At 40.6% G+C, this 18,231-nt stretch overlaps 1 protein-coding gene across 1 annotated transcript in view; it reads right to left on the bottom strand.

Moving 5' to 3' along the window:
* EIF2B3 (eukaryotic translation initiation factor 2B subunit gamma) overlaps window positions 1–18,231 on the bottom strand; it is a 98,478-nt gene that overhangs the window by 19,101 nt on the left and 61,146 nt on the right. The window contains exons 6-9 of the mRNA XM_085067751.1: window positions 10,965–11,095; window positions 10,140–10,333; window positions 6,129–6,206; window positions 5,271–5,419 (exon numbers count right to left, since the gene is read on the bottom strand). Coding sequence (XP_084923877.1) covers window positions 5,271–5,419; window positions 6,129–6,206; window positions 10,140–10,333; window positions 10,965–11,095 — 552 coding nt within the window. The remainder of the gene's footprint in view (window positions 1–5,270; window positions 5,420–6,128; window positions 6,207–10,139; window positions 10,334–10,964; window positions 11,096–18,231) is intronic.

Raw genomic sequence — 18,231 nt, 5'->3', positions numbered from 1 at the left:
TTCTGGAAGGAACTCTCTCCTTCTCCCACTGCTAATCCTGGTTTGGGATACAGTTTTCCTGATAAAATTATAGATGAGAGGGGTTTGGCTTCCTGGGTTGCTCTTTGAAGATCTGGTACTTTCTTGCTGTGGAGGTGAAATCTAGATGCAAATCTTGGGCCGTTTTCTCTCTCTGATAAACAGAGCAGCCTATTTATGATTTCCATAAAAACATCATTTGAAGCAGTATGCTTTCCTGTATTTCCGTTAAAAAAGAGAAGCAGCAAAATACTTCATTTCAGACTAAATCTACCACAGAGTCCCTATGGTATTGACTATCACCATATCAACAAGACCTTTACAAAGCATGGGTTATGGTGGACTCGGTATTTATCTGAGCTTTTCACGCTTGCTTTCTCAACTAATCGCTACGTAGTCCAAAGACCAGATTTTTTTCCCTACTAAATAGTCCCATCTCACGAATCTTTCCCAGGGAAACATTCATTTTCAACAACCACGGAAAAATGGTATAATGCGTACATAACAAAATGGCCAAGCTCCTTCCCGTAAGTGTATACACTGGGATAGTTTTACTAACAAACAAGAGATTTCGAAATATTTATCTGCAGGGATGGAATAAAGGATTCAACATGTTTTTCCTGTTAATATTATTTGTAATGCTCAGAGTGCTTCGGCACAAGGTCCTGTATGACCAGAGCAATTAGATGTTCCTGCTGCCAGAAGCTAGCAAACTAAGTAAAACAACAAGACTGGTAAAAATAAAGCCAATGTTTGATAAAACCCAACAAACCAACCACTGACTGCAAAAACAAAAGCCAGAACAGGAACCTGTAACTAAATGAATACATCCATATCTACGTCTCATTTCAAAACAGTGAAGTCTACCAAAGTCTACCAAATGAAACATTATAGAATGATAGAGTAATTGGGTTGGAAGGGACCTTTAAAGGCTATGTAGTCCATGCCCCCTTAAATGAGCAGGGACATTTTTAGCTAGACCATGTTGATCAGGGTCCTATCCAGCCTGGCCTTGAACACTTCCAGGGACGGGGCAGTCCCAACTTCTGGACGAGTTGTGCCAGTGCCTCAAAACCCTCACAGTAAACATTTTCTTCCTTATATCTAGTCTAAGTCTACCTTCTTTTAGTTTTAAGCCATTCGTCCTTGATCTATAGCAATGGGCCGGGCTGAAAAGTTTGTAACCATCAATCTTACAAACCCCCTTTAAGTTCTGAGAGGCCACAATGAGGTGTCCCTGGAGCCTTTGCTTCTGACCAACCCCAACTCTCTCAGTCTTCACAGGAGAGGTGCTCCAGCTCTCTGATCAGTCCCTGTATCATGGCCCATCAAGTTGAGAGGTGTGGGAAGAGAGACTGACAGTGAAGAATGAGGCAAAAAAAGCATCTGAGTACCTAAGCCTTCTCCCCATCTGTTGGGACCAGTTTGTCAGCCTTGCTTATCAGGGGTGTAAATCTACCAGGCATTACTTTTTATTTGCAAATGGCACAATGCCCCTGGATAACCAGCTTCAGTTAGTCTGTGGATGTTACACATAGCCCCTTTGCAAGAGAGATGTAATGAGGGGACTCCTGCACCAAAGACACAGCAAGCCAGGGACCCTGTTGCTGCTGCTCCACCCCTGCTGCAAACAGAACAAAGAGAAGGGGCAGTCCTGAGCCACTATGGAGACTAAGGACACACATAGCTACTGCAGGAACATCCAGATAGACAAAGTTTTCAAGTGACCTACGATTTTAGCTTGATTAGTGGATTTTCTCCTACTATGTAACTCAGTGCAGTCATTTGTCACTGAGCTCTGGGGAGCCTTCCAGAGGGAAAAAAGAACCGTTTCACTGCTGCAGCCTGTCACCTGGGCAGTCAGCATCTCTCAGCACTTGTGCTGTTGTATAAATTACATCCCTCCCAGCTTGGTCAAGTATGTCCATCATTCAGCACATATGTAATCTTCGCTATTTTATTGTCTCATTGATGGAAGAATTAGCTGCACAGTGGGAAACACATTAAGGAAAGACTACCAATTATTTTGCCCTGTTACTAACTTCTTTAATCCCCTGTAATCTCTTCTAAGGGGGGATTCATATCTACTCAAATCACTTCACAGGAGACATATATAATGTAACAGAAGCCCTATACACCAGGGCAAACAAAAAACCCAGCTTCTGGTACTCCAGAGTATCAAATGCTCCAGCCATTGCTGGAGGACAGATCATAATTCGCCAACAGTATGCAATGGACTGTCCAAACTAACCCCAGGTCCTTGATCCGTTCAGTTACCATCACCTAGGCCATGACCTCTGTTCCCCCAATAATGAGGCAACCACTGCCTAACAAGAGATACCTAGTTTTATTACCTAAGCACCTTGTGGTGTTCCCACCTGCACAGCAAGAATTTATCCATTACAGAAGCTGCTATTAAATGTGGTGAGGCTATTCAAAACCTTTTTTCTGGTTTGGATATACAATTTGTGGATCTTGATGCTGCGGGAATTACAGCACACGGTTCTCAAATCACATTAGGAAAACTACCAAGAGATAAACATTCTTCCATTTGGTTTTTGATGGGTTTTGTTTGTTTGTTTGGGGTTGTTTTGCTTTTTCTATATTGATATAGTGAACTGAAGCTGCTGATCACTTTTGCACTGAGATGGGAAAAAAAAGAAAGTTAAGATTCAACCCAGAGAGCCTAGAAGTGATGGAAGAGGCAAGGGAAATACCAAGGCAGTGCCACGTAGCTTTTGATAAATGAATTTAGAATGCAGAGCAATTTTTGCATTTGGCTGTTCCCAGTATCCCAACTTTCATAAAATGTTTACCTAATCTTCCTTTCTTCTCTGAGTTATCTAAACACCTTTGTCTTTTCCATAATAAGTGTCCTACTGCAGTCTTCTCAGCCTACTGCTTCAAGTTGGTATTGCTGCAATGAACACTCCTGGGAATGGCCTTCAGTTACTGATGCACTCATGTTTAACTTGGGCATTACTATAGTAGACCATTAGTCTGGTTGAGCTGCTTAAGTCAGCATTAAAATGTATATTCTTTAAATAAAGCAGTTTTATCCACTTCTCAGTGCAATTTCGGAAGTTTCTAATATACAATACCTTAGATGGTAAAACTGGCTTACTTGTATAGGACATCTGCTGTGCAATAAAAAAATGAATTAGATCTGTCAAGGCACTTTATTATGCTCATTTTGACCTATATCAGCCAACACATACTGACTTTCCAATTAAAGATGAAGACACTTTCCAAAGTTGGTGATTAGATAAAGCCTAAGCTATTTTAGAGACACCTGGGAGAAGAGGTGTTTATAAGGAGTTGTCCACTGCAGGCAGTTTAAAGCAAAACCACATATAATTTATCCACCTGTTGCAAATGGATCCATCAACATGTGCAAGAATGATTAGCATTTTAACAAAAATCCATCGGATTTAACCAAAGTAATGAAAGAGAGTCGAAATACATAGAAAAAATACATAGAAATCCTTCAGTACAAGCAAGGCTTCTTTCAACAAAACTCAGCAGACACAGTGTACACACACTACCTGTGTATGCATGACTTCATGCCCCTCTCATCTTAAGACTTACCATGATGCAATAAGAAATACTTTATCACCTCAGTATCTGTGCAGATCTACACAATATTAATTACAGTATGCTTTGCAATAAAGATCCAGGGTCTACAGTCTTAATTCCAGCTGGAGAGGAATAATTACAAATTTGACTCCAGTGCATCAGTGTGCAGTAACCATAGAGCAAGCCAGAGGTGGTAAACCACTGGGACTGTGAGGTTTTTCACTCTTTGGTGGCTATATTGTTTTCACCAAGAGTGACTAGGGATCACATTGTTTTCTAGAATTCACAAAAATGTTACCCCAGAAGTTAGTTTATCCCTCTTAAAAATAATATATCACCAACTTTACAATGCTTGTGGAATTTTGTGAAATGCTTAACATAACAGCTCTGGGCTCGATTTAGGATTTAGAATACTACTAAATGCCAATGCAGACAAACACAAGATGATTTGGGACTCTTCATAAAAACAGTGCTATTTATACACTTAGCTGCCTCTGAGATTTAATGGTAGAGCTGCTGACCTCATATGCAAAACCATACCATTATGATTGTGGCATCAATTCATTAATCAAAATGACAGAAGGTCTCATGATCAAATGAGAGAGGTTCCTCTACTTTTTATGACAGCAGTGCTTGTGATACAGCCATACTGGATCCATCTGTGATTGAACTGGAAACCAGCTATTTTCTATACTCAATGGAATTCTGATTTATGATGTGCTTGAAATTACTGTGGATTTCTATTAAAGACAAACACTCTGTGGTAAGGTACCATACTTACCTGTAATTTAGTTATGTAACAGTAGTATCCTCCACAGACCCCACATCCTTTGGGGTTTTACGTTTTTCAGATATGCAACTTTCAGAGCCAACTTGGCATTTTTTAAGAGCTTGGCCTTTTTCCTGAGGCCCTAAGCAAACCTCAAGACATGAAGGAGCAGAGAATTTATACAGGTCTGCACAGACTCAATCAGCAGTTTCCTTTCCACTGACATCCACAGGAAGCCAGCATGTATGGAAAGATGGGGGCATGCAGACATCAACAATTACAGATAGGCCACTTTTCCCACAGTTGGAAATGTACAGCTCAAGGCTAACTATTTAGTCAGTGTCTTTAGTACATGAGAAACCTCTACTAGCTGGCAGATTTTCTCTTTGAAATGTTTATTCATTTATTCCATTACTCAGCATAGGCAATGGTAAAGTAAAGGCTGCAGGATGACAAAAAAGGGCCAAAGAACATGACATTTTAAGTGAAGCTGTAATGTTCAAAGGTGAGAACATTTCTAGCTGGTAAGTGTACCACTTTAAAATATGCTTTGTGCCTCAAATATTTTAGGTACACTCACTGATCCAGCCACTAAAATAAAGCTTGGAAGCATGACATACAGACTCATACATCCACTTATTACTTACACATTTTGAAGATGACAGGATCTACTGTAAAAAGAAGAAATTTATGTTCCAAGACTGAAGCCCTCTTGTTAGTTCATTTCACTTGTACACTTCTGGACTGCTTATAGAAACTTATTTCTGACTTGGTCTTTAGAAACACACCCCCTGCTATCATCTCTTCTGGGCGAGGATTCTTTACAGGGTACAAAGTACTGACTCAGGATCTATCTAGAAAAAGAAACTGCAAATGTAGGGAATTAAGGTACAAAAAGTTAACCTACCCTTCCTCAATTGTAACAGAATTCATGATGATACAGTTTGTTATCTTCACTTTGTCTTTTATGGTACACATGCTGCCGATGATGGAGTGTTTGATGGATGTCTTCTCCCCGATTTGTGTGGATGACCCAATGATACTGTCTGATCCAACCTGGGGAAGAAAATAACAGAAACTAGCAAAAGTACATGGAGTTCTTTGATATGTGTTCTCCATGCACCTCTTCCAAAGTGTGTCTCAAGCACTCATCAACAAAGTTTACTCTGCTCTACCCTGAGAGATCCTTGGCAGAAGAAAGACCTGGAAATTTGGGGCCCACCCCATCAGCAGACAGTTGGACAGTCTTCCAAGGTCCATTAGCTTGGTAAAACTCCACTAGTGGATCTGGCTCTGTAGGCTTCATACAGAAAGGTAAACACAGTAGGTACAGTCTGGCTGGTATGCACTGGTTTCACTCAGGTTTGCCCAGTGAGACCTGACAAAGGGAGGCTCAAAGCCGGTATTCAACCAAAACGCGCTGGCAAGAAGCAAAGCTGAAATACTGATCCCTTCTGGGTTTGGTGTCCTTTGGGAGGCAAACTGCTCAACTACCAGGAACTGCCATTAGGGAACAAGAGACTGCAGTGTCTGACTTGGGAGTAAGGTAGAATTTTTACCAAACATTTTAAGAGAGAGAGACTGAAAGGCAGGAGCCCATAGGTGAGCCTACAGAAGACTCTGGGCTGTATCACCTATGTTGTCATTCCGCACTTCAGAACTTGGCTTCACTTCCGACAATGGAACTGAATTTTAGCAAGCAGTTCTTGAAACAGTGTGTGCAGATGGTATTGAAAGAGTAGAGATGGGAAAAGGGAACACTTACCATGCCTCTATCAGTGATCTGTGCAGACCCATGAACCAGTGGCTCTTCCAGACCCAGATTAAGCAATAATTTGGGAACCTGGATGAAAAAAGCCACATCACAAGTTAACACGATAGTGCTGTACTCACATATTACATAAACAGCTCAAAGATGGCTTTGGTTTCCATTGCACTGCATTTGCCATAAACATTTTAACTTGTGGGAAAAGGTAGGTTACTGCATTTCAAATGTCCACCAACTATGTGTTATTTACCATCTTCCACTTTTGTAAGGGAGACAGGTACACTGCATGTCTCCTCTCAACTCAAGCTTTCCACCTGTGGAGAAGCAGTGGATCAGCAGCAGCAAGCAGGCTGGCTCCAGGTGAACATAGTGACATCCTGTATGTTACCAGCATCTGCCATTTCAACTGCAGCTCAGAGTGTTTTACGTTGTCCAGTAAAGCACAGGAGGGAAGCAAGTGATGCCAAATAGAAAGCAGCAAAATGGCATAGAAAGATGACTGTGCCCAGCCCACTCCACAAGGTAGTATTCTGAGGCACGGGCAAAAAAACTGTATTTCAGATGTCTAAGTAGAAAGAAACTGAAGTTGATCAAGTGGCTATTCCAGATGGTAGAAAGCTGCACAAGAAAAGGCTCTTGACAGGGAGAAGGCAGGTGTTAGATAAGCAGACAGAGCAGTGGTGGTAATAGAGAGACACAGCCCATGAGGTAGCCAAGAACAAATCCATGGAGAGCAATTCTGAACAGGCTCCTGAAAGGAAGGGGAGCCAGCGCTGTAGGAGGATGGGATATCACTCTAGCATTCCTCCTTTTGCGGGTGAAAGAGCAGCCTGAGGCATTCTGCATCTCCTGGCATCAGGCTGAGGCCAAAGTCACACCACAGAAGAGGTGATGACAGCACAGATGGGGATGTCAGGGGAGGTGGGAGCCTTGCAGCAATGCATAGACAGAGTGCTGCACAGTTACTGGCAGGGGTGATGCAATGTATGACGTCCCTTGGTAGGACAGAAATGGCAGTCAAAGGAACACAGGAGACAGAGACGTATGAGGGCTAAGAGGTCACTGTCACAGCAAATTGTATGGCTGAATGAGAGGCAGCATGTGCTGGGGCTGGTGTGGAGCTCTGCACGCTGCTTGGCCAGCCAGGATATGGGCACTGTGTCCATCTGGGAGGTCAACTGGAGTCTCAGTACAGTGATGGGACAACTGAGTTTGCCTCAAGGGAGGAAGCAGCACTCATTAAGTCTCCCTTTTCTCTACCCAGGCACCTATTTTTACAGAACTCTTAGAAAAGTTTATCTGTGAGATCTCTATTGCTCTGTTAAATTTGGCTGAATGTTGCCAGCAATTTCCAAAGCTGCTATTATGAAACTGTTATATACTACAATTGTGCAAAATGTCTTCCTTAGAAAGCTGGCATAACAAGAACTGATGGCTAAGGAGTGAACCTCAAGAAGCAAATCCCACAGAGCTTAAGAAGTCAGGATCAGATGAGCTCACATTTCTCAGCTATCATTTCAATTTACTTGTTCCCAACATTTTCACATTTGTAGCTCTTTACATCTTGGAGTTCGCCCTTCCCACTGGACTTGCACTTTGTTTATTTTTTAAAAAGCAAGAGCAGATTAGATCCTTCAGTCCAAGGTACAGGCACGACAGAAAACCACCAGGTTACCAGAACACCACAAACTAGGCAGATCTGCCCAGATGATGCTGGCTGGGTGAAGGGATGTTGTCCTGACACGTCACCTGACACAGAGATCCAAGAGAAGAACACACACCAAAGAATACCTACAGCATAGGTTGGAAAGATTCCTACTATCCAGTGTTGATCTGCAGGAAGGGAAAGAAATGATGAAAGGCTCTTGCCCTCCTCAGTGGAAAGGTGGTGTGGTGAAATAAATAAAGGATTTTACTGGCCAGAGCAAAGCCCTTATTAGAATCAGTCAATGGTAGTGCAGCCTGAGGGGTAACCCACGAAAGCTACAAGCTCAAGCATTTTGCTCTGAAAAGAAAGGTTAGACTGGGGGCAGGAGTCAGAGGGAGTGCCTGGGTCAAGGGAAGGTTTAAGATGTGTTTGGATTTAATTCATCTTACAAAGAAACTATTTCCTGCTATTGAAGATAACTCCCTCCTGAACCCACCTGCCCACACACAGGCTGCAGGCATCCAGAAACCCAGCTGGAAGTGAAATGATGTGAGCAAAGTGTTTCCTCACCAGAAGGGCAATGGGTTAGGATGCCATTCCTTCCCACAGCTACTGGACTAGACTGCTACTGCTGTGTGAGTCTGTCCTTTGGGACCTCAAAGTTATAGGTCCCAGCTTTGCAGCAAGGGAATCAGAATCTGGTCTGTGAAGGCCAAGATAGGAGCAAACTAAACACCCAAAGTCTTCCTTAGAGACCAACAAAACAGGTAAACCCCCCTGCCCCTAGATCAAATGAAATGTGCATCTTTTATGAGGATTAGCAAGTGAAACAAAATGCAGTGGCACTGAAAAAAGGAACTACTTTCTCACAGCTCCTCATTAGGCTCCATTTTATGTTTTACCTCCACATAGTTTCCTTAGAAATTTTACCATCCTGAAAAAGTTCAAAATTCAAAGAAAATCCTTTCCAACATTGAAGGCCCCAATGTGACTTCAAAACACTAATTCTTTGTACCACCCAGGAGCAAACATATTTCCTGAACTAACCAAAATGTTGAATATTTAGGTTAAAAAAAAAACCAACCAAAAACAAAAAACCAACACAAAAAACCCACATGGAGTCTGACTGGCTTAACTCAATAACTTTTTACTGAAGTGGCTGCTGCCAAATGTACACGCATACTTCCCCTAGCAAGTGGTATTCTCCCTTAACCCTTTGGGCACACTTGTTCCTGCTATTTTTGGGGAAAGTTTTCTCTTTCTGACAGCAGTGCTGCCTCTGTTCCTGTCCCTAAGCACAAAGGAAATCACTTTATTTCTGTGTTCCTCTACTAACATCAAGGAAAAAGAGCTGCAGTGTGTAAACTCATGCTGCCATTCTGCAATTCTGGTTTGCATGAATTAATCCATTAAGGTAATTAAAAAGAAATCAACTCAGCCTGAGAGCAAAGGCAAGGCAGTGACCAATTCCAGAACTCCCAATACAATTTTATCATCTTTCCAGCCCCACTTCCAGAAATCTTGAGTCTTTCCTTACTGCGCTCCTTCTTGGTCTTTCAAAACTAGAGGAAACTGTCCATTTCTGATAGAAATGAAGATCATCACTAGCAGAGCAGTGAGAATTTGTACATTGCATCAGCCAGTGTAGTAAAAAGACCCCCAAAACCCAAACCCCTGCATCACAAAGATATGAAGAACTTTTAATCATCAGCTTGTTAGCTAGCATAGGATTTCCCTCATTTTCATCTGTGATTCTTTTATTTTATGAATTCTCAGTAGTGTGAAAGTGAAAGCTGGAACAGATGCTGCATCAAATCAAGAGTTGACCGCTATGTTTACCTGGAGTGCCACAGTTAGGAAACCTGTTCTTAAAAAAATTCTTTCATAATGGAAATCATTAGGTAATTTAAATAAAAGGGTAGTTTAAGTCTTTCCGCAAATTGTTAATAACCTTTGTTGTTATCAGAAACAAACATCTTCTAAGAAGAGTCCAGTAAAAAGTGATCTTGCTTTTAGGACATGGAGGACATTGATTAAATGAGCTATCAAAGCTACTTCCATTCTTATTTTCCACACTTCTTGGCTCTCTGGCTGCAGGTCTTGCCCCTCCCAAAAAACCAAAAGAGTGTGTAGGATGAGGGTTTTCCCAGCTAAATCAAACCTAGAGTAAATCAGCAACAGAACTATTTCCTGGCCTCACGTCTCTATCCAGCAAGCAGCAGGATGATATGCCTGGATAACGTGGCACTGGTTCAATTCCCATATACTCCTCAGCTGTATCACAGGGAGTCACTCCTGCAGGCTGAAATGTCCCATAATTACTGCTGTATTCCCAGGTGGCACTTCTGTATTTTCCTCACCTGTCTGTTGGCTTCAATGTACAGCCCAAGAGTATTCACTCGGAAGCACAGCCCCTCCTTCATGATATGGACGAAGCAGCGCACTTTTCCTTCGTGGAGAGTTTCATTCATATCTCCTCTATGATCATTCCAACAAGAGTTATCTGGAGCAGGTTTCAGCAAGCTATTATCTTCCTTTATGAAACTATAAATGTCTGGGGAACACACACATGCATGAAGTTAGACAGGATTTAATGAAATACTTTCTGAAGAGGAATACTATTAAAATACTGTTGGTGAAGGGAAATCTTAGCCTCACCTCATCTCCATGGCTAGATACTCAGCAATCATTAACAGATTTTATCATACGTAGTGAGTAAGTGCTTATTTTTATTCTGCAGGTGTGAATCAAGGAATCAGGACAGATGCAATGTTTTGCCCAAGGTCACACAAGGAGACAGCGGAAATGCTAAAAATAAATTTCAGGATCTGAGATCCTGTCCAGTTCCCAGTGCAGGGTGGTTAAGGGTTAGTCTGTTGTCCTACGCAATTTTAGGACCTCCCTCCTTAAAGTACATTTTAAAAAATGAAACAAACTTTTTTCCATAAAAAATAATACAGAGCCCCAGCTGATTTGCTTTTGGTTTACACCAAGATAAGGGAGGACAAAAATATTTATATAATACAAAATACTGTTTGAAAAAGAAATCTTTGCTATCATGAGGAAAAAAATGCCAAATCTCTGAAATAGTGTTCCAGGCTAGCTCTGTACTCTATTCAATAACTCACCTGTAGCACATGGACCTCAAAACTTCCATAAACCCAAATCTTTGATATTGTACTGACCTAGGGATGCTTGCTCTTTTTTCTTTTGGTCCTCTTCTTTGTTGTCTAGTCCTTGCTGCAATGATGCAGGAGAAGAAAACTGTTTCCTAACCAGATGCGGAATCAGTTCACTCCGGAGAGATGTGATTGTCCTGGGGAAAGAGATGTACACATGAAGTCTGTGAATGCTAAAACTTACATGTCTTCATTTTCGCTGCATAACATTGTCAGACATTTTGCACACTTCATGAAGATGAATCAAAATGGCAAGCCAATATCCACTAGTCTCCTGCTTCCTTAATGTATTAAAATAAAAAGAAAGATTCAAAATTAGGAAAAAGCTTCATTTTCAGAACTACATCCCCTATATTTTACAAAAAATGCCGAAAATTAATATGTCATCATCCTACAATTCATACTTGTGTGCAAATGGAATGCAGAGTACCAACACTGCAATGACAAAAAATGAAATCCCTTTGTGTAGCTTAAAAAATGGCATGAATTGACAGGAAAAGAGAGAATAAAGTGCCTATAGAGGAAAAACCAAAGCAGCTCCTTTTCTTTGTGATAAAAATATGGAAATGCTGAGGATATAAGAAATATCAGATCCTTAAACTAAAATATTTATGAGGCATACATTAATGGTATTCCTGCTCACATGAAACACCCAGAACATTTTAAAGACTCAGTCCTTTAACCAAGAGAAATTAGCACATTTTAACCATTTCAGGTCCCAAGACTTTCATGCTTGTTAGATGCTCCAATGCAAAACATGTAAGTGAGCAGAAAGCTTCCAGAGGCTTCAGCTGGCAATATTACCATCTTCTTTGCGTACAGATTTCAACTTTTATTATATCCATTCTGACACCCCAATACTAGGAGGTGGAGAAATCACTATGGGTTTTATCCCAAGCCACCTATGCTTTAAACAAGGGCCCCAATCACTAGATTACCTTTATTCTTGCATTGATTTATACATTGCAATGAATAAACAAAAAACTCCCCCAAAAGACAAATATCAATGTAGAAAGTCTATTGCATAATGGGATTATAACCCTGCTAATTTAATTTTGACTATGAGAAGATAATTTTATTTTTCAATAAAGTATTTGGGAAAAAACCCCAAATCAACAGTTTTTACAGTTGGAGTGCAGTCTTAAAAGAGCTTTATTGTTGTTGTTTCATTATTTTAACAATCTCCATTTAGTTACTGAATTGTGGATTATTTAAAGCAGTACTTGGGAAAATCATGCGGAAAATGAACTCAAACTTGGCATGTGTAAGAGGAAGTGCTAAACTTCAGAGGAAGGATTGGGAGAACTAACACAGTGAGCTTGGCTAGGGGTACTCAACAAATAATAACCCACAAAGAAAGAGGAGTTGTTTAGAATGGAAGACAGCAAAACTAGGAACTAACTAATAGATTAAATTATAAAAGGCCAAGTACTAGAACGAGTATAGTGAAAATTATTTTGGTTGGCAAAATCTCTAGCAAAGGGGATCTTACACAGTTCAAACTTTAAGAGCAGCTCAAAGCCCACCCAGGCCCCTGTTCAGGTCAATGATAGCGAAGCAGACCTAAGGACCAAAACAGTCTTTCCTGTCTGTAGCTTTGAAGGGAAGATTCAGATATGATTGCCAGTTCAGCCCTATGAGCAAATATAGTGTGTTCCTTTTTCTTAACAAACTTTTCCTTCAGTCCTCAATGCAGGTTGTGTCACCTCCTCTGTCATGCAGTGGGACGATCAACCCCAGCCCACCTCTGAAATTCTGCTTTTATGTTTTATTACAAACAAGGAAAAGCTCTAGTCTTTAGTCTCTCCTCCTGCTTGAAAACAAGATTATAATCACCTTCAGATAGCTGTGTTTCAGGAACTAATGAAGCAAAACACTTCATTCTTTAATCACCGAATTTCTGCCTGCTAACCACTTACAGGCGCGCTCTGCCGCAGCCGCGCCGGCCCCGCGCTCCCACACACGTGTGGCTGTGCAGATGGGCAGTTTACTAGCTCACAATGTTTGCCTGCAGCTGTGCCATTCAGCAATGATTTCCTGCTTGGGTTTTATACTTCATCCAAAACCGACAATCCTCTGTTTCCCTCAGAGGCTGGCTATGGCATTTATAAGATATATTACCTATAAAATACCCAAGTATTTGGCAGTCTTAAATAGTCTGATGCAGAGGACAACACAACACGGTAGGAAATGAAAGCAGTGGAAAGGGGAAAAGACAAAGTTTTGCAGTTTTCCCTGGTTTTTGATGGTTTAATCTTACTTGGCCAAGCTCCTGAAGCTTTCCTGCAATTCTCTGAAGTGCTAGCCACATTCCTTTGCCAAAGGTGGAGCAAATCTCTGGGTCATCCATAAGATGTGGCTCAGAAACACATCCTTCTTACTGGAAAAGGAAAACCAGGAAGGTTTGCCTCTGCTTGCTGTTGAAACAATTTATATGCAACATTAAAAGAATTTGCCTTTAGAAAGTAGTAAAAATACACAGTAAGGCTCTCTGTGAGAAAGATTTAGGAATTTTTTGTAACAGATCTTGCAAATGTAGATATTGGAAGTGATAGTGTGAGACTATTATCTGACTGTCAACAGTGGGAGAAACCAAACATCTGGCTGGAGCGAGGAAAGGAATTTAAATCAAAGGAGATGCAGAGGGACTGAAGACCCTTCATCAGGAGAGAGAAAAATCCCCCAGAGTTTGGAAGAACCAACCGGCCTGTAATCTAGATACAGAAGAATACAAACCAAAAAGGTTTCTGGTCTAGTGTGTTTAAAATTCTTACAATCCTACAATCAAATCCTGAACTTCACATGCCTATATTAAGAAGAAATAAACGTAAGACTGTATAAGCTGAAGAAAGCATCTTTTTTTCATTCCCTTCAGTTTTAAAACCTGGAGCCCCCTGGTTTCTGAAGCTCACTGTTTTCATTAGCACCACGAAGTGAAAATGAAATACGCGCTGAGATTAACAGAAGGAAAAATCTGCTACAACCAAGAGAAAGAAAGTAAAGGGGTGAGCGGAAGGAGAGGAGGGCACACAGAATTTTGGCAGAAATCCAACTCTAAACCAACGTGGAGTAAGCATGCTCTTGACACCTCACAGCAAACTCCAGACGGTAGAGAGCATAAACATGAACCTGCCTTTGAGAAACATTTGCCAAAATAAATATGTTTTCATAAAATCCAGCCCAAGTGACAGGCCCTTTTTCATGACTTTTCATTCCGTAAACTTTGATTTTTGAAGTTCTATCTGTCTGTTTTCACCTCAACAGAAAGTAGCAGGTTTTCAATGAAACCACCAAAGATAGAGAGTACTGTTAGATGTCTGCTAGTAAATGAAGAGAGGGGCACACACTAATCCCTGAAGCACCTTCTGTGGCTCCAGTATGCTGAGGACAAGAGTTGGCAGCAGTTTTGAAAGGGGTTGATACTGATCATATTTTAAACATGCAAAAAGAAGTATCTCTGGCATGGAATCTGCCATTCACGCAGCAGGTCACAACTACAGGGGCTGCAAGAGATGGTGCACAAGTGGGAGAAATGAAGACAACTGGGCAGCTGAAATTCACAGTGCAAGTGAAAGAAAATACTGGGAACTCAAGTGAAGATTAAATATTTTAAAAGCAAAAGAACCTTCTTGAAAATTCAATATTAATTGTACATAAGAGCTAAGAGCACAGATCAGTCACTTGCAGTCAGCTATGCAGATTGAAGACTCAGACTCGGGCATTATAAACCTAGACTATTCAAGTTTAATTTTATTTAAAATCTAAAACATTAAGGTGCAAATTTGGCTACTTGGTCAGATGACTGTTATTTTACCACAGACTGTTATTACCAGCAGGACAATTACACCTTTAGAATGCCTTTATCCCTGGTCCCTGTGTACTCTATGTATTCCCAGTGTTTCTGGGATTTTTGTGTCTCAGTGAAGGCACGGATAAGGTTCATGCTAAATTAGAAAGTTTTACTTGTGAAAGAATATTAGATGAAAGCACCCTAGGTCAATAAGCTTCATATTATAACACAGCTATGCAGAGGTTTTCAGAGACTTTTAACCATAAATAAACTTAAAACAGTCTACAACATGGCAGAATTAAGTTTGTATCTATGTACGTTATATTATATTACATTACATTATGGCCCACAGAGGACCAACTTTTACTTGTTGCTGAAATGCAACTGCCTTTGGGATGAAGCTTATTGAAACTTCAGCAAGAAATGAAGAACAATGTAGCCAACTGAAACACAAGAAGAGTTTGGGGAGAAAAAAACTAATACAGACCCCTTAAAAAGAAGAAGAAAAGGTATTTCACAATTATTGTTTAGTGGGCTGTGATTTCTGCTCTTAGATGTATGTATGGCTGAAGACTCTGTCATAGGCCACAGAAAATAATGGTTCTGACCAATTAGAAAGGAAAAATTCTCGTAAAATATTTTACAATAATAGAAGAGTCTATTTGAGTCTAATTTTAGGTGACCTTGCACAAGTCTAGGTAACAGTAGGTGCTGTTTGGCTTGATCCACAGCAGGAACAGGAGCATCCACAGCAGGAACAGGAGCATCCACAGCTTTTGCTTCCTGCAGCTAGTTCTCACCAGCTTCAGACACCCTGAACACAACTGTCAGTTCCATTTACCGGCTGTCATTCATTTTAATTTTCCATGTTTAATGTTAAACACCATAAAATAGTATTAATGAGTATTAGCATTTTAATATCCTCCCTGTTTTATTAATCTGTGATGAAGCATGAAATCTACTGTTGCTGTCAGCACCCACCTGTGAAATCTGCTGTTACCCTCCATGGGTAGTTGCAGGGGGTTTCCCTTGCTATCACTGTTAGCACAATCAACCACATCTACAGGTGCAGATAGTGTTTGTGAATCCCCACTACAAACAAGCAGATCTTTAGCCCTTTTATATGTATTTGTATATATATATATATATTTAACAGGCAAATGTTAGCTCTTGTACAGCTATGCAAGCATACACTGGGTTGGGTTCTGATCTTAGCTCCATGGCCTTCAACAGAGATTCTTCAGATCACATCAAAAGAACATGAGGCTGTATTCCAGACTGGTGCTCATAATTAATGTTAGAAATGTATACAGAAATATAACTAAACAAATCCCAAGGCAATTTACAGTTTTTGCCAGAAAGAAGTTGCATGTTTATGCAGAACAACAAAGATGTAAGAAAAAAGGAGGGAAAAACAAAAAAAAAAAAAGAAAAAAAAAAGAAGAGGGTGTGTTGGAAGAAAGAGAAAAGTTAATTCTGAACCCTGTAGGTACACAGTTCATGGTTCTCATCGTTTAAAGGATAAAGCCAAATAACATTTAAAAATTCCATGTAAGCTGGGGGCTCTCTTGTTGAATCTCAACGTTATTTTCCCCTGATCCTTTGATGGAGATTAAAAATTTCCATGTGAATACAAAGAAAGAAACAACAGTTACTCTGAGATTTTTTCCCTGAGCATTTAATGCTCCAAACTAGAGCAGCCAGCTACCATTCCCATCTCCTCCCCCCTCCTTCAAGAAAAAAAAGTCAACTCACTTTGAAGAAAAGACAAAACAGGGTCAGGGCAGGGGGGATTAGGGAAATGATATTTATATCATGGACCAAATTAAAATGTCAATGCAAGAGGCAGGCAAACAGCCCATGCCACATATATACACCAGGCATGTTTCCTCAAGGAAACAGGAAAGAGATTTGAAAAGAGTTAATGCAGTCCTGAGTTAATACCACCTGCCTCAGACTCAACAACACTTAAAAGACAGTGTTTGGGTCCATTTCCCACAACGCCGTTTTAACAAGCACAATGGAAAAAGCAATTACAGGACTTTTCCCCTTCTTCTCACTGATTCATTACTAAAAATGCTGGAATTTCTGAGACATGCTAAGAATGCGGAGAAAGCAAAGAAGGACTACATACAAAAGGAAAAAAAATCGAGCGATAAATTTCTAGGGTGTGCCTCATCGCTGCAGAAGGCGAATTCTGCCCTTATATCTTGCAATAATCCTTTTGCCTTTGTTTGGTGTACCCAAGACCAAACATAATAAAGGAAAACTCTAAAGTACCCAGGCAAGCCAATAAACTACCAGACAATTAATTGTACCTAATTCAATAACCTGCAGCACTCATCCCAGCATTAAACATCTGTTATATTTTGCTACGTTCTATTTCTCCTGTTCTACTCTCAAAATTTTTATCACAAAAAGAGCAAATATATTTCTCGCGCCCTGCCAAAATTTCCTATTAATTAATTATTTGTCAGTGTCTCTTAGTTTTGGAGTTAAAAGCCTAGGGAGAAGACAAGGAAACTTTGAGAAATGTTCTACTAAAAGGTAATTCCACATGACTGCATTTGTGCTTCATTTGTCTTTCCATACTATTTTTTAACTAAAACCTTCAATTCAAGCCTGACAGTAACATACTCTCAATGCTCACAAGAACGTGCATGACTCATTCAAAAGCCATTACACAGCAAGCCAGCAAAACTGCACAGCTTTGCTTTCCAGACTCAAGTTTATGAATGACTTCCCAAAACTGCAGAATCACCACCAAAACCCCACATTCCAGATGATGGAGGGAAAGCAGAAGACACGCATGTCACAGTCACAGACACTGTAACACAGAGAGGAATCAGATCAAAGTATGAGAGGGATGGTATGGATGCAAACCACATAAAAAGCTGTTCTCAAGTTCCACCAAGTCTGGATGCAGTTAAAGGAGCAGGGATCTAACTTCCACTTTTGCCAAAAAGCCCTTTGGGAAACAAGGCAGCTTTCTGAAAAATTGACCACAGAAATTAAAACTCCTCAATTACATACTCAAATCCTTTGAAAGCATTTGCACACTCAGCTCAGGTCACCTAAGTAACCTTAACTTTGCCCACTTGCCAAACAGCCAGGAACACCCCACAGCTCCCGACTAACACAGCTTTTGCACGGGAATGCCAGCAAGTTTAGACATTTTTAGAACTTCTCTCTGACCAAAAGTCTCTGAGGCCGTCGGAGGCCACCCAGGGTGTTTGGCAGGTTGTACATGCTGCTGAGGAATGGATCTCATTCATTCCCAGACAGCATCCCATTCTTCTAAAACAAGCGCACCTGCAACAAATGTGATTCCTTGCCAGAACTCATCTTTCCCCATTCTCTCCCACCTCCGCCTCTGCAGCCATCTGCGTCTGAGTTACCAACTTTTTTCTAAATGCCTTTGAAATTAGGCTCCTTTTCTGAAAAAGAAACAGAGGCATTCTGACAATTTGCCTAAACAAACAC

The sequence above is a fragment of the Lichenostomus cassidix genome, chromosome 8 (genome assembly GCF_008360975.1).
Source record: "Lichenostomus cassidix isolate B80296 chromosome 8, HeHo_3.0, whole genome shotgun sequence".
Lineage (NCBI taxonomy): Eukaryota > Metazoa > Chordata > Aves > Passeriformes > Meliphagidae > Lichenostomus > Lichenostomus cassidix.
The sequence above is the reverse complement of the archived record's forward strand: the minus strand, read 5'-3'. Positions and strand labels throughout refer to the sequence as shown.